This window comes from Protopterus annectens, chromosome 9.part0 (assembly GCF_019279795.1).
Source record: "Protopterus annectens isolate FY-2018-M chromosome 9.part0, PAN1.0, whole genome shotgun sequence".
NCBI classification, from domain to species: Eukaryota; Metazoa; Chordata; order Ceratodontiformes; family Protopteridae; genus Protopterus; species Protopterus annectens.
The window spans coordinates 1,029,952,480-1,029,970,113 of record NC_056743.1 but is presented as its reverse complement, the minus strand read 5'-3'; the positions used below and the strand labels follow the sequence as shown (position 1 = coordinate 1,029,970,113).

At 39.3% G+C, this 17,634-nt stretch overlaps 1 protein-coding gene across 1 annotated transcript; it reads left to right on the top strand.

The window, feature by feature from the left end:
• The first annotated feature begins 552 nt into the window (after positions 1–552).
• Positions 553–17,086, top strand: BCDIN3D (BCDIN3 domain containing RNA methyltransferase). Its single transcript, XM_044083820.1, has 2 exons — positions 553–944; positions 16,350–17,086. Exons 1-2 carry the CDS (start codon positions 753–755, stop codon positions 16,959–16,961), a joined length of 804 nt encoding a protein of 267 aa, XP_043939755.1. The 5' UTR covers positions 553–752; the 3' UTR covers positions 16,962–17,086.
• The last annotated feature ends 548 nt before the right edge of the window (positions 17,087–17,634 follow it).

Here is a 17,634-nt window from a genome sequence, read left to right as displayed (position 1 = left end):
GCACAAACTAAAAGGTTTCTTAGGAGGTGTGGCACTGACAGGATGATACTTTTACTGGAATTGCCTAGGGGGGCCCACAATTTGACATTTGCTGGGGGTCCCCAAAATGCTAACACTGGCCCTGCTAGTACCCAGTTACAATCTTTGCCTTTAACTAATGTTCCAATGCCATACACATAGCTCTCAACCTTCCATGTCCGAAATGAGGAACACTAGCCCTCATAATGTGGAACAAATGGGCAAAATGTGGAACACATACTAATGGCTTACTAAACTTCAACTAGGAAGGTCATAGGATGGTCAAAATATGCTGGTTTTACTTATAAAGAAAATCTTTTAATGAATTAATATGATTTATTTCTATTTGCAATGGATTTCACTTAAAAAATTCCTAACACTGAATGTGTGACAGATTTCAATGTGGAACTTTGAGGAACATGAACTTTTTAAGACCCAAAATGAGGTACGTTCCTCATAATGAAGTACACTTGAGAGGTATGGCCGTACAAAACAGCACGTGCTCATTAAGCCATTGCAGTTCAAAATGCTCTTACAGGCAGCTTCTCGCCAGACACAGAAAAGCCTAGGAACCATCAGCTCAAGTGATGTAACTCTATACGGAGAGAAAAGGGTGTGGACAAATGCGCAAAGCAGTCCGGTCTAGACTAATGAATTACCGTAGTAAGTAATGGAAAGTTTGCGTTCTGCGTTAAAGTAGTTGATGTGGACTGAAGAAGGAAACGGGACATAAAATGGAACAGAAGGAATATGAAGAGATATCAGAACCGGGAGCAGCTCCGTATGGCAATTTCATTAATTATTATACGTTCAATCCTCCCGAGAAGCGAGTCAGTCTCATTCCAGAACAGTTGTTACATCAACTTTTCGGGGGAAGGGAGCATGAAAGGCAGCTGTTAGGGCTTGATGTGGGCTGCAATTCCGGGGTAATTGCATTTACTTTTTTGGCATGACGGAGGAGTATGACAGGCTTCGCATAACTGGTGGACCATCGGGTTTTATAATCGTTAGAATTTTGCTCGGTGGTGAGTGCAAGCCAAAAAAGTGCATTCTCAAACTAGTACCTCGTAAACTTTGGAGAGTGCAGAAATGTAATCAGATCAAACAAGTTGTCTACAGTCATTGTTAGGAACGCTGCTGTTGAATTAGAAATAGCCTAGTATGTGGAGACTTGTATTAATGTGTGGCGTTTTATTCCCTTACCCGCTCTCCTCCCTCTTTGTATTGCTGCGGTCCATTAGTAGCCTACATTTGTGAGAAAAAAAGCTTAGTGTTTGTGTTGGCTGTTTTCTAAGCAGATATATTGTGGACTAAAGCATTTGGCCACTTTATAGTCATTGGCTTTGTTGTACTTACTAGCATGCAAATGACGTATGATTGACATGCCATGCAGATTTGCCTGTGACAGCATGAGAATATTCATTGCACAATCATAGTTTACCCTCTTTCTCCATGTAGTGCGATCTTGGAGTTGGTATATGTAAGTAGTGGGGGTGCAATGGGGGCATGCACACCTGCAAAAGCGAACGGAAACGGGCGTTCCTGCTTAGTCTTCTGAGCTCTTGCATATTATTTGTTTTGAGTGATTGGTAGTTACATTAATTTCCATACAGGTGCATTACTTCATAATTTAAGTGTGTCATACCTTTCTACCTTTAACAATATCATCTGTAGTTTAGTTTTGGAGTAATTCCCTTTTAATGAAGTGTGAGTAGTTTCTCTTACAACTCGTTTTGGAAAGCAATGAGTTCTCCGTTGTTGCAGTGGCATGGGAAGTTGCACTGTGAATTGCATTGTGCTGTTTTTCTGACTTTATGTTGATCTGGTGGAGATGGATGCCTGGGGATAATACTTAGTTAATTTGGTTATTCTCTGTTCCTATAAGGTTGAAAACGAGTGGTGACAAACCCTTGACTTATACACATGGCTTTAACCGGTCAGGGACAGATCACAACAGAATCAGGGACACATCCAGAAGTAATGAGACGATCAGGGACACTTTTGACATTTTAACAGTACTATTAACATGAGACACTGACTGAATAAGATGCTGTGATTTAGTATGCATTTTCTGAAGTAAAAAAAAAAAAAGTCTAACTCTAATTATTGTCATTATTAATTGAGTGAAAGTTAATCTTCTGTGCAAAAGTCACCAATTTTAGGAGGGATTAAGAGGGACAGAGTTAAAAATGTCAGCCAAAATTAGGGACATTTGACAGGTATGCTTATACAACAGGGGAAAGTTCAGCCTCCATTGCCTACTTGGGGAGGGGACTCTGAGCAACCCAAATAGTCCGATATGTCAGAATGGGAAAAGCTGAGCCGTACTGGTTGCTTTACTGGACCGCATATTTAGTACCCACAACTCTTTTTCCATAACATATCATAACCTGGTATGTCAGACTTCCAGTACAGTACTTGTGTATGTCGACAATCCCGGATGAGTAAAACATCAAAATGTTTATTCATGCATTTAGTAAAACATCACTGGGTTCTGTGTGTTGGGTGGGGTTTGGGCGGTGCTTACTACTGCACAGCTGGTGGGTTAAGACAGTAAAACGAAGCTGTGTATCAACTCTTAACTTCTGGGTTTGTGACCTTTAAAATAGTGGTGTATAGGAATGCTTCACTGCATCATATGAATTCAGCTCTCTGCTCTAGAAGACCTTATTTGATACACCTAGAGGAGTGAGAGGAAATGGTGATTACATCTGTTAGCTTGCCTCGGTATCCTAGTGGATAAGCTAAAGACGGTGCCTGGGGAATCTGGTTTGCCTTGCTCATCTTGTTACCACCATGACACTCCCCAGGTTAGGTGGTTTAAAACTGGATGGATGATGTATATATAAAGTTAGAAATATAGCAATATGTGTAGTCGGCAAAAGCAGTTACAAGAAGTAAATTGATAAAGTGGAGTAGTATTTAATGATAAAAATGTAAGTACATTGATCATTTGTAGTTTATGACCAGTGGGTCATATGAACCCACAGGTAACAGGGCAGGAAGAAAGTAGGTGTGAGAGAAAAGAAAGAGAAAAAAGTGATTGTAATTCCAAATAGTTTTTTTTTTTTTTTTTTTTTTTCAAATGGTTGGCATGAAAGATAGGCTGGGTAGTGAGATGTCTGTGTATAGGGAGTAGAGTTCTGGATTCTGCACCCTTTAATATTGAGGCATTGCTGACTTAAGAGAAAATGTCAAGGCTCTTGAGATTTACTCGAGGAATGCCAAGATATAGTGAAGGGGCTTACGGCACATCAGATTTCACAGGTTTCATTTTCTGATCATCTGTATTGTTCTTTTACATTAGCTGATGTTAAGTAAATGCTGGATTCTTTATTTTTTTAGTTTGACCCAAGGAATTCCCCAAATCTTTTTGGAGGTTTCTTAGCCAAAGCTGCAAGATCAGACATACTTAGGCTCATTTGAGCAAGAGCACTTTGTTTAGTGTATGAGCAAAAACAAAAAAAAATGTTGCATATTGGAGTATGCTCATACATGCCTTTGAAGTTTCCTGACTATTTACAGATAAAAGTGGTTTCTTTTCAATCCTTATTGCTCGCTGTTCCTTTCTGTGAGGTGTAACTCAACATGCAGTTCAGATGTGTTCAGAGACTCTCTCTCTTATGTTCTTTTAATGTTTTCTGAGGAAGACACACAGTCTCCTATATTCCAGGTTTCACTAATCAGAAAAGATTTCCTTGGACAGGGCCTTTTCCATGATACACTCAAAATATCGCATTAAAAACAGAATGGAGCTCCTTTCCCCACTTAATTCACGCAATGTCCTCAAAACAAATGGTATGGTAAGGAGCTCGCAGAAAAGTTATCATAAGCAATACTTTAATCCATATGATGCAGAAAAAGTACAAGATACAAAGTCCAAAATGCAAAATTAAAAGATAAGCTCTTTTGTTTCTTTAGTAAGAGACATCATCAGATGTAGCCTGCAAGATTACCAACTACATTCAGTTAAACCCTTTTATAGGGTAGAGCAACAAAAGTAATAATTATACAAGTAACTACAGATCTAAAAAGCTAAGCTCTGAGAAAAATGATGTAGCTTGCACTTGCTGTGAAACACAAAGTAAATACTATGAAAGTTAGATTTTTAAGTATGTAAACATCAATAAATATACATATAATTCATAGCTTATAGTAAATACCTTGTAATAATTCATTATTCATCACATTGAGCTAAAGAGCAGTTTAACTGATGATAAACCAAGCTTTAATTCATTTGTTCAACATGTGCTTAACAGTTACAGCACATTTTCACTTTGAAAATAGTCAAACATTTAAAAGCTTTCTCACCCACTTCATAATCCAACAGGAACATTTTATTACAGGACTAGTTACAGACCTATTTCTCTCATCCTGCAAGTTCCGAGACGCTCGCTGTCCTCTTCCTAGCGATTAGAGCTGATCAGTATCACATCTATTACCTTAAAGAACATGAGTATTTAACATATGGATGCTGTTACTGAAAAATTTTTGATTATGAGAATGTGTCTGAGAATGATCCATGCATATACAAATAGACCATAATGGATGTGTTTCAGGATCTTCCACATCCGATAAAATTGAATGCACCAAGTTTTCATACAATAATGAGAGAATTTCTGTGTAAGATTTTACTTGTTCTTTTAAATATACAATGTAGTAAGTGTCCACAATTTGTGCTTGTGCTAGTTTTTAAATTGGTACTTCATTTTGTACCCTCCTCACAAATGCACCTTAGTGAGATATTGTTAGAAGCTTGGAAAATAAAGTACTTTTTTTTCTTGCAGCCCGATATTGTCATGATAATGACATCTCGTTCATAGGTGCATACTAGGCTAATGGTCCTGGAGCCTTTGCAAGCCTAGCCCATAGGATTAACCTGGCATCGTGCCACCTGACCTTAGTTCCCAGTGCCTCTGTCGAGTAAAGCCACTGGAGTGATCCCTGGGGTGAATTTTCTTTTTCCCATCCACTCGTCAAGATTTCTCTTGAAGAGGGCCAGTGGGGTGCTCTGCTTGACATGTATGGGAAGTCTATTCCATAGCATGGGTAGTCTCTGGGTAATGAACCTATCCCTCCAGCATGTTTTGTTGATTGCGGTAATGTGGTTGAGGTCTCTGGAGCGTGTGGTGCAGAGGGATTGGGATTTCTAAGTAGCATTTCTAACAGAGCTGGGTCAGACATGGCTTTGTAAGTCAAGCAGAGATTGCCTCTAAGTAGGCTATATGAGACAGAGAATAGTTGGAGTTTGTCTGCCCATATAGGACAAATGCTTAAGGCCTAGGATCCTCTTTGTGAGGTACTTTTGTGGCCTCTCCATTAGTTGCAGGTGTTTAGTGAGGTACGTGCCAAGTGGGGCATTGTACTCCATGATTGGCCTAATGAGGGAAGAGTAGAGGGAGACTACCTCTTTCTTCCTGGATGCAAAACCCTTAGTAATGAGATGTGCCACATAGAAGGACTTTCTGACCACAGTGGCAATGTGGTGGTCAAAAGAGAGGTTGCTGTCAACCTGTGTTCCCAGATCTCTTATAGCAGTGCTCAGCGGACTACCATCAATGTGGTAATTCATGGGAACTGAGTTTTTCCCAAAGGGGGTGACGACACATTTTTTGGCACTGAGCTTAAGGCCATGGTCCTGACACCAGTCGTTGGTCTCAGTGAGGCCTTTCTGTAGGAGTTGATGCTTGGGCCCTGCAGTGATGGGTTTAAAATTAAAAAGGTAATGATTTTTTTTCTGTGATGTCAGAAAATACATTAGATTGTATATCAGTGTTTCAAGTATATAATGAATTATAATTTGTCAGGAGAACAGAGGGTCTCCTGGTAAAGTTTTCTAACCATAATGATTCGATTGTCAAACCAGATGATAAGGGTGATAATGTAGTAGTTATGTCCAAGAAACTATGGTGAATGTGTGTCAAAGGAAAAAACTTCAAAGACCAATTCACGTAAGGTTCAAGTATGGCACCCTTTATTACTTGCAGCAAGGAGACAAAGCATGCAAATACAGGATTTGTCTAAATTACTAGTGAGCAGTATGCTACTTTTATACAGTTCTATGAAATGTTACTTTTCTATGGTTGATGTAGTTAGACACAGCTTTCTGTATTACTCTTCAGAAAATGTTACTTTAGATTTCCTGTTGACATGTTCAGATTTAAAACTCACTATGTGTTACATAGAAAATGTTACTTGGATTTCCTCCTGACATGACTGGATTATTGTTGATTTACAAAAACATTTGAGAAAAACAACCTGGCCTTGGGGCTTATTTTTAGCCCACTACAAACTTTCTATTATTCAATTGTGCAGTTTATGTGTTAATTTTACCTAGATTCAGGGTCCATTTCTAGCTTGGGTACAAGTAATGCTGACTACGGTTTATACTTTCAAGCAGCCTTTGTTTTCATTATCAATAGCTTCAGCAGCTGTGGACTTTCTCATGGCATAAGCAGAAAATCAATAACTCTTTAAGTCTCATAGTAGAATTGAAACACTTATTATTATTTTCATGACATTAGCAGAAATCAAATGCTTCCTGTTAATTTCCATAGCATAAGCAGATCATAGCTGCGCATATTTTCATGACATAACAGGATTGGAATGTCTCTAGTAACTGTGCAGATTCATGCAGTGTGAACCAAATAAATGTATTAACCCTTTTAAACCTCGAATGCACTAAGCATGCATATTACTAATACATATTTTTCTAACATTTCCCCCCTTTTAATACTTTTATTCTACTAAAATAAACAATTTTTCTTTCCCTAACCTCTTCCTACTCAGGATTTGCAGTTAAGAGAGTTATTCAGTTTAAACTTATGAAAGCAGTTTCAATTTTTCAACAATTCTTCAAGTTCAGCACCTTGGTATAAGCTTTCTGAAACTGACATGTCTATAAAGTCTTTAATCAGTCTTTTCATGCAGGGGATGCAGCAGCAAACACATACCACCAGTAGGATCATTCCTACACAGATGGCAATGAGGATGTTCATCAGGATACTGCCCCACCCCCTAAACAATCTCTGGAAAAAGCCTGTCAATGGATTTGGTCCTGGCTTGGTCATAGCCGACACTTGCTGAATTACCTCAAGGTGATTGTCTATCTCGTGTTTGTGGTCAGGAATATATGAACAGCACTCCTCCTGGATTAAAGCACAAGTACCTCCTCTCGCCGATAGGGTGAAGTCGAGAGCCATGCGGTTTTGAAGCACTACAGTTCTCATGGCAGTCAGTTCATCAGTCACCAATTCTAGAGCAGAAAAGGTTGCATTGCTCATTATTTCGAGAAGTTACAGTTTTCTCAGTTCCCAGATTGATTTTGTTGCTCCATATGCTGGCAATACACCTGCCCACGAGGTGATGGTATCACCCAAGTCCATATGCGACGGTCTTTTTCCCTAGGCCCACAGCATGATGGTTTTTCCAGCCCACATTGATTTGCCCTACTGGATTGACAGGCTTCTTGATTTCTCGTCGAACATTTCAAATTTTCACCTGAGGCAAAACTGCTGTGTGTCGTATGGCCGGAACCAGGTACCCCAAATAACTGCCGGACCAATTTTAAGGTAACTACTTGTATGCTTTCCTACCACATACAAAATAACAGTCTTCTACTTTGGTAGTAACTTTACTATGTCCTGGTTCTGGATGAAACATTTTTTAATATTCCATTATGCCTCTCAACTAGCCCTGCAGATTGCGGATGGTATGCACAATGATTTTTTAAAGAAATACCAAAATGCTTACTTAACTGCTGTATGGTTTGGTTTACAAAGTGTGTACCATTGTCACTGTAGATCCTTTCCGGAATGCCGAATCTAGGAATGATTTCTTTGACAAGAACTTTTGCCACCGTAGTTGCATCTGGATTTTTGGTTGGAAAGGCTTCCACCCATCTGGAAAACATATCTACAATGACAAGACAATACTTCTTATTTTCACATTTGTTTAATTCTATGAAATCCATACAGATAGTGTGAAACGGATGTGGTGGTGTAGGGAAACTCCCTTGCTTGGGCTTTAACGCCCCTTGTGCATGATGTTTGTTACAAATTTGGCACATCAAACAAAATTTTTTAGAGTAGTTTGTAAATCCGTACGTTGTGAACACTTGGTTCACCAGCTGTACCATTCCCCCCTGTTGAGACATGGCATTGCCCATGGCTCAACAAAGCTGTATATCTAAACAAATTAGATGGTAGTATCGGTTTCCCTTCTTTAGAGATGTACAGCCCCTTTTGGAGAATTGCTTCTCGTTTTACCCATCTTTGTTTTTCAGCTTGCGTAGTGAGTGTCTGCATTGTTTTTAACATTTCTAAGTCTAAAATCTCAGAGGGTTGTAGTTCCTCATTTAAAAGAAATACTTCTGAAGCTGCTTGTTTTGCAGCTGTATCAGCTCTCGCATTACCTTTTGAAATCCTATCTTGTTGCTTGGTGTGAGCTGTGCATTTACAAATAACTACTTTCTGAGATAACTGAATAGATTCTAAAAGATCTAAAATAAACTGTGCATGATTGATAGGTTTGCCAGTAGATGTTATCATTCCTTGGTTTTTCCACTGTTGCACAAAAACATGTACAGTAGAAAAAGCGTACAGGCTGTCAGTAAAAATGTTTACATTTTTACCCTTTGCTAAGGTACATGCCCACGTCAAGGCAATCAATTCCGCTGCCTGTGCAGATAAGTTGTGTGGTAAAGGTTTTGCTTCTATAATCTGTGTCAGAAACTACTGCATATCCTACTGGGTTCAGTCCTGCAGGACCCCTTTTGCATGAACCATCCACGTAGTATGTCACCTCGGCATCATCCAAGGGGACATCCATGTAGTGTCTTTTGCTCAATCACCTGCAGGCAGCGGTGTGGTGTGCCATCTGCAGGGGTGTTGGGAGCAAGGTAGAAGGGTTCAAAGTCGTGCATCGTTCATTTGTCATGTGAGGTTGGCTCAACAATATAGTCATACAGGAAAGATGCCTAGCAGAGGAAAGATATGCTACCTTCTCTTGCAGTAAAATAATTGCGACTGCATGAGCACTCTCAAAGTGACAGGGTGGAATAAAATTACTGAGGCCGAAGCCTGTACTGCCATTGCAGCTGCAACTACTGCTTGTACACAGTGGGGTAAGGACCGTGGCACTGGGTCTAGTTGTGATGAATAGTAAGCAATGGGGCGTTGCTTGTCCCCATGCTGTTGTGTTAATACTGATGTCATATAACCTTGCTTACAGTCTACAGTTTGGAAAAAACATTTATGGTAGTTTGGTAATCCTAGAACTAATGAGGACGCTATTAACTGTTTCAGTTTGCAGAAAGCAGATTCTGCCTCTGATGTCCATTGTAACAAATCCTGTGCTGCCATAGGCTTTTTATATATCAGGTCAGTCAGAGGTGCAGATTCCAAGGCATAGTTTGGAATCCAACTCCGGCAAAAATTAGTTGTACCCAGGAAGGACATAATTTCCTTCTTGGTAGTGGGTTTTGGTGCTTGCAAAATTGCTACTTTTCTGTCCTCATCTAATGTTCTACCTTCCTTGGATGTCACATATCCTAGGTATTTGACTTGTTTTTTCTAAAGCTGCAGTTTATTTCTGTTTACCTTATGTCCTTCAGCGGCTAAAAATCATTATAGCGCTATGGCATCATCTTTACAATCTTGCTGGGTGGGGGCCGCCAGCAAGATGTCATCAACATAAAGTAAAATCTGACTGCCTCTTGGTGGGGTAAATCCCGCCAAGTTGCTTGCCATTTCTTGTGAAAATATTGTTGGACTTTCACAATATCCCTGTGGTAGTCGCGTATATGTATACCTTTTCCCCTGAAACGTGAATGCAAACCAATACTGGCTGTCAGGGTGTATCGGTATCGAAAAGAACGCATTGCTGATGTCTACCACAGAAAAATACTTCTGTTGAGGTTTTAAATCATTCAACAGGGTGTGTGGGTCTGGCACCGTAGGTGCCCTTGGTATTACTGCGTCATTTACAGCTTGTAAATCTTGGACCATACGCCATTCTCCATTTGCTTTTTTAACGGGAAATAAGGGTGTGTTACATGGTGAATTGGGAGATTCCACCAGCACCCCTTCCTTGAGTAAAGCTGCTATGATAGGTTTGATTCCTGCCTCTGCATCTTTTCTTAAGGGATACTGTCTTTTCTGTGGTCTAAATGCTGACTTTGGCGTGATAGTAACTGGTCCTGCTGTACGAATAAGTCCTACATCTGATTTTCTGTTGACCAGAGAGTTTCTGGTATATTTTGTAAGGCATTCTCTTCCTTCTTTAATAGGAATGCTAATCAGCTGTCCTTGCTAGACTGCAAGTGTACGGCTGGGTGGGTCTGGGTTATCCATTTCAACTTCTGTATTTGTATTCCCTGTTCTGACAGTTCTAATTCTGTCGTTTCTCCCATTTCGTGACTTTTTCTCCTAGGTCTGCCCATTCTATGTTTTTGTCCTTGGTTAAGCTAACGTGGTAATCGATTAGATTTATAAAGTGTAAAGAACTCCTGGGGCAATGAACAGCTGGCTACACTGTTCCCTTCTGTGTCCCAGTACATATTATGTAATATCAATCTGTTTGCATGATTTTTAAACAATTTTTGCTCATATTCCTTGTCAGGTCCTGGTGTGTTACAATAATACAGGGTACAGTGCAACAGGTGTTGCTTATCAATGTCAAGGGAGGGGAACTTGCTGATGGCTACATTCATTAACTCTTCGGTCACAGTCCCTGGACCAGTCGTAACCAAGTCCTGGCTGTACCAATAAAACATTTCACCCTCTTGCACTGCAAAGGTATCAGTTTGTCGCTGTGCTTCCATACCCTGCATGGTTGGGACTACTGCTATACCAAATAGCTGCATGAGGTCTCTGCCCAAGAGGTTTACTGGGCATTTTGCAGAAACAACAGTTTTGCTTTTCTGAGTCAATCCTGAAACGGGATCAGTTATTGCAATGTTACGGGAGAGGGGCTCCTGATACAGCTGTCCATTAGCTGCTTTTACCAGTATGTAATCAGGTGACTCTGTGTTTTCTGGTAGCTTGGAGGGATGTATCAGGCTTCGTGATGCCCCTGAGTCACACAAGAATTTGACTTCCCTCCTTTCTACCAAGAGTGTAACTTCTGGTTTTGTGTCTGCTAAATAGAGCTCCAAGCTCAATAAAGCTAGGTCTAATATTTCATTTTCTTCACTGTCGCTAACTTCTTGCACTTCCTCTATCTCTTCTGTCACATCCTGTACCCCATCACATTCTCATTTGTCCTTTCTCCGCTATCCCCTTCTAGTGATTCCTTACTACCATATAGTCAGTCCTCACCCTCCTTGTCTTCCGTGGTTGCCTTCTTATTTTTCTTGCAATCCTTTGCCAAGTGTCCCTTTTTACCGCATTTGAAACATTCACCCCTTTTTCTTTCACCCTTCAAAGTCCTCTGATCGCTGATCAGATTGTTTGTTTGTTTCCCTGTGCATTTTTCTTGCCCTTTTTCCCTGACTGTACTACATAAACTTCTGCTCCATCTTCTACAGAAAATACTTGATCTTTCTTTTTCTTTTTGCTATTAAAATGCCTTTTGGCATGCCTAGCATATTCAAGTAATGATTGTAACCTGCTTGTACGATGGTCTACCATGTGTTTTGTAATAAAACTGCTTATGGGTGCAATACTTCCTTTTAAAAATGCATTCTTTAACTGCTGTTCATATGGGGAATCTTGTGTTTGATCTTCAGGAACCTGCATTCCACAGTGGTTATTAAAACATTCTAATAATCTGGCATAATACCGGTCAATAGTTTCACCTTTTTGTTGGATGCATTGATTAATGCAAGTCCAGTCTGCCCTAGGCTTCCATTTTTCAGAGATGCGGTCTGTGAGACCTTTTACTCTGTTGTCTAGTTCTGCGCTGCTATGTGGGCGGGGCCTGTGTGCAGCATCACGGGGATTCCAGTTGCCACTAATCATGTGCCAATCCGGTCCCACAATTTGTCTAACTACTTTTTCTACCTCTTCTTCGTTTAAGTTATAACTCAGCGTCATTCCTTGTAAATCTTCTGAGAACTTTCTTAACTTTAACATTTGGATGGGGAATTCCCTCAGTGGCTTTCCGGATATCTTCCGGAGTCCAGGGTCTATACACTAAAATAGTTGGGTCCTGATTATCTTGACCTGCCTGAGGATTAGGTACTTCTATAAGTGGACATATTTCTTCTTCACTCATAGATCGCGAATTCTTAACCATTTGATATAACTCAATGCCTTCATTTGAGTTACCTGCCCGTGTTCGAGACCTGGTCCCGATGGGATCTCGAATAAATGGTTTTACTTTTACAATGTCTCTATTTTCAGTGACAACAGGATATCGTGGGGGTGGACTAACCTGCTGACTTGCTTCATATTCTGGTAAGGAAGGCGGAGAGGCCGATGCTATTACTAAGTTATTGTCCTCCTTATCTAAAAACATTGTTTTTGAATTGTTGTTCTTTTGCTCCCTACGGTTTACTTCCTCAATCCACCTGTGTACTTGAGGAATTCCTAATTTGCGTTACTTTTTTACCCGACCCTTGGAATCGGTTTTGAGCTGTTTGATAAGTTTGATAAGCGAGGATTTTTCTAATTTTCAGTCAAATTCATATTTATTAACCCATTTTGAATAATATTTGATGTTGTCAGCTTGCTGCGACTGCATGTATTTTGCTTCTTCGGTTAACGGCTTGTTTTGGGGTCTTTTTGTGCAATTATTACCCATTTTCTTCTACCCTTTTGATCGTTACGTAACTTCTCTTATTTTTAATGTGGTACCACAGATTTTGTTATAGTCTCTTCAGAATGACTGCCTAGTTATTCTGTTTCTCCTGATCTATGACAAGACCGTAATCTTTTCTGTCCCTGTCTTGTAAAATACAGTCTTGACAAAAACAATACAAATCTAGTCCCTGATCTAAAACAGAAAATAGATTCACCTTACCTGAGCCCACGTGGATCACCAGTTCGGAGACCCATCCTTCAGTCGCAGATCAGAAAGTGGCTGGCCTCTTTTGTACGACAATTCAGTCGGAGGGCTTTTCATATAAGAAGAACCGATTTGGTTTCTTCCCCGTACGGTTTCAACCACCTGGCCCGTCTGATCCGAGGCGAAGAGAGGGTTCCGGTCTGAAGGACCAATCTGTCAAAGGAAAAAACTTCAAAGACCAGTTCACGTAAGGTTCTATGGCACCCTTTATTACTTGCAGCAAGGAGACAAAGCATGCAAATACAGAATTTGTCTAAATTACTAGTGAGCAGTATGCTACTTTTATACAGTTCTTTGAAATGTTACTTTTCTGTGGTTGACATAGTTAGACACAGCTTTCTGTATTACTCTACAGAAAATGTTACTTAGATTTCCTGCTGACATGTTCAGATTTAAAACTCACTATGTGTTACATAGAAAATGTTACTTGGATTTCCTGCTGACATGACTGGATTATTGTTGATTTACAAAAACATTTGAGAAAAACAACCTGGCCTTGGGGCTTATTTTTAGCCCACTACAAACTTTCTATTCTTCAATTGTGCAGTTCTAATATATATGTGTTGCATTTTACCTAGATTCAAGGTACATTTCTAGCTTAGATACAAGTAATGCTGACTACGGTTTTATACTTTCAAGCAGCCTTTGTTTTCATTATCAATAGCTTCAGCAGCTGTGTACTTTCTCATGGCATAAGCAGAACATCAATAAATCTTTAAGTCTCATGACACTAGTAGAAATGAAACACTTATTATTATTTTCATGACATTAGCAGAAATCAAATGCTTCCTGTTAATTTCCATAACATAAGCAGATCATAGCTGCGCATATTTTCATGACATAACAGGATTGGAATGTCTCTACTAACTGTGCAGATTCACGCAGTGTGAACAGAATAAATGTATTAACCCTTTTAAACCTCGAATGCACTAAGCATGCATATTACTAATATATATTTTTCTAACAATGTGTCATAAGATGATAAAACAAGAAAGTAAGTACATAACATTATGTATTTAGCCCGTGAATTAAAGTAAGTTTGGATACCTTATTGTAAGGTGTAAAGAAGTATTCTTGGTAAAATTGCTGAAAAAAGTTTATACTGAAGTACCACAGACTCTGTTCTTATTGCTCTCCCCAATAAACAGAGTAATATAAATGTTGCTGTCTTAAGGAAACACTTTTGATATGTTTCTGTGGGTCTACTTTAAAACACTGATGCAAAACACCGACGACGAGAACACCGAGACTGGAAGACCGACAACTGAGATGACCGACAGTTTAAAAGCACGAAACTTCACATGCCCGACAACCCACAATCCCGACAATCAACAAAACAAATACCTTTTCTGAAAAACACACACACAACACAAGCACAACAAAAACCTTACAAACCTACACTAGCCTTACATACACAACTATCTATGCACTAACCTTAACCTTAACCCTAACCCTAAGGTCCGTCACTATCGCACACTCACCTAACCCGCCCCTATCCCTAAAGTCTGTCACTATCACACACTTTCCGTACCCGCACCCTAACCCTAACTCACTTAACTCGGCCCTAACCCTAAAGTCTTTCACTATCGCATACTTACCTTAACATGTCGGTGTTCTCAGCGTCGGGCTTTTAAACTGTCTTGTCATCTCAGTTGTCGATCTTCCGGTCTCGGTGTTCTCGTCGTCTGCGTTTTGCGTGTTGGTGTTTTCAAGTAGACCCATTTCTGCTTGTGAAAAGTTAATTTGGCATAATGTAATTTTAGTTATTATTCACTAACATTTCTAGATTTCTTTGTAATGTCTGTGTGTAATATACTGCTTTGACTTAAGGGAATTGACAAGTAAATCCAGATGTTCCTCTGAAAGAGGAACCACATTCTTAGCAAGAGTTTTAAACTTGGGTGTATCTTCATGGAAATGATGAGTAAATGGTTCAAACCTAGGAGGTTGGGGATGATGACAGATCCTTCTCAGTATTTATTTTTTATGGACTAGCTGCATCTACTGTTGGGATTCCTAGGTGCATGCTGCAGTGCTAATTAACACCTGTAGCAGCCGTGCCCAGGGTGTGGGCAATACAAAGGTAATGCAGGTAACATGGCTGCCTAGCTGTGAGATGACTCTCAGCAAACTCCTCAGTTCATCTGTGAATCCCCGCCTAGCCAGCCAAATTCATTAGCAGTGTGTGAAAAGCGTTTAGTAAAACTTTACCGCTCATTCTACAAGCTGACACTTTACCTGTTAGATAGTCAAACTGGACAACTCATCATTTGTTTCAGATCGAGTAGTATGTAATCCTGTTGTACATCATAAACCTTTTCCATAGTACATTAGAGGGGTAATCAATTGATTTTCCTTTTTCCCCTAATACGTTTTGCTCTCGCTCTCAAAATGTTTAGTGTCCTTTTTTTTTTTTTTTTTTTTTTTGGCAGGGTGTCTTTGTGCTTGACCATCAGTTGCCAGGCATTACAAGAGGAATGCAACCTCAGCATTGAGGTCGTCCTTTGAGACCGTGGTTATCAAGGAAATTGTCCTTTAAGACAGGCATGTAGGAGGATCAAGGGACTTTGTTCTACTAGTTCCTGCATTTTAGACACAGTAGTTATGAGTACTCTTCATAATTCTGCTTCTAGTTCTAGGAATATCAGGGCAGTGTATTATGTGGTTGGGAGAGTGGGCCAAACAACTTGGGAAAGATTGTGTGCCAAGTAGTCAGAATGCCCATAATTTGAGCTCTGCTTATTTATGCAGCCAGAGCTGTACTCCTACCTCAGATGTTATGGCAAGTACCCATCACTCCTGTGTCTTTCTACTTTATTTTATCATCGGGGAACTGTTTGGGTTCTGTTTTTTTTTTTTTTTTTTTTTTTTTTTTTCAGGTGATCCAATTTTTCAGATATTTATGTCGTAGTAACATAAATATAAAATTTACCTTTTCTTTCTTGTTGATATTATTGCTTACTGTAATTGTGTGATATTCTGTCCCTAAATTTGAAGTTTTTCAAGTTTATAAATTTAATGGGTCAGTTTGAGTAAATGAACTCAGGAAGGTAAGTTTTGATTCTTGAAGCAAAAATTTATAGTTATGCAGAGGTTGCCAAGATGTATGTCATCTTTTGTTCATTTAACTTCAAAAATAACCTAGTATCCATAGTTTAATCTAATTTGCGATCCTGTGATAGCTACTATATCAGTTTCTTAGCATTTATACTTGGAGCTTGATTCTTTACTTTGGTTTCTTGTGTCTATTTGCTGTGTAAATTGCAGCAGAGGTGTAGTATATTACATTACGCCACTAATATATTTTGCTTTTGGATTCTTAGGACTTGACTGTTGCCCTGTACAGACATCTTATTGGTTTAAATCAGAATGTGAAGAATGAAATGGGTTATGCAAATGGGATTGAAATGAGCCTTCTTGGTTGTGATATTGATTCCAGACTAATCCAGAGAGCCACAGAGTCCAACCCATTTCCTGCTGGTATTTCCTATTCGGTATTAAACATTATGGATGCTTCATCAAGAAAAAGTATCTTGGAAGCTTACCTAAGCCAGTACAAGCGTTCACATTTTGACGTTTGTTTTTGCATGTCATTAACTATGTGGATCCATCTAAATCATGGTGACAGCGGGCTGCTAGAATTTCTGTCTGTTGTTTCTGGTCTCTGTAATATTCTTCTGGTTGAGCCTCAGCCGTGGAAGTGCTATAGATCAGCTGCTCGCAGGTTACGGAAACTAGGCAAGAGTACTTTTGACCACTTCAAAACCCTTGCAATAAAAGGGGACATTGCAGATAAAATCACTCACTTCCTAACAACAGCCTGTGATATGGAACTTCTTGAAATTCTTGGCAATACTTGCTGGGACAGAAGTTTGTTGCTGTTTAGAAAGCGTATTTCAACAAAACCTTTTTGTGTTGCAGATGAACAAAGCTGATCAGTGCTGCTAATTTGAGAAGAAACTGATTGTTCAGTGACCCCAGACAAACTTGGTGGTTTTACTTATTTTCCTTTCAGTCTTTCTGTTGTATACTTTCTTGTTTAAAGCACATATGTATGATATTCTGTTGTGGAACTGTGTGAATTTCTTTTAATGTTACATTCCTTATTTTTGCATGTTCTTAGAATATTTTTTCAGCTGTGTTTAACTTAACATTTTCAGCAGGTTTTCTCTCATACAGATTCTGACATTTGGTTTTGACATACCCTTGTGGATGGGAAATGGAAAGGAGAATCATTTTTGTGTTTTAATGCTTTAGAAGTCATTTTTGGATTTTGTGCAACAGCAGAGTGTTAAATTTGGCTATGCATGTAAGTGGGTCTGCTGAAGTAGTGTCTTATTCTAGCTGGTTTTGGTATAGACTTCAGCTTAATTTTAGACACTAGTGTACAGTTTTCAGTGGGAGAGTTCTGCTGCAGTAAGATAATTAATATAAACGAGAACCGCACCCACATACTCGAAAACATGTTTATTTCATCATGGGTTAGTGTTTCCTATATTTTAACACCATTCTGGGACTATTCACAGATTTTTTAAATATTTTATATGTAATTTTGAAGTCCGACCACATGTGGTCTAGCATCTTGAAGTTGTCCTGATTGTGTAGTTT

Excerpts from the sequence above, each read along its gene's own strand:
- BCDIN3D (XM_044083820.1), top strand. The coding sequence starts at position 753 with ATGGAACAGAAGGAATATGAAGAGATATCAGAACCGGGAGCAGCTCCG. Across the intron at positions 945-16,349 it reads ATGTGGGCTGCAATTCCGGG|GACTTGACTGTTGCCCTGTA; the intron begins GTAATTGCATTT and ends TTGGATTCTTAG.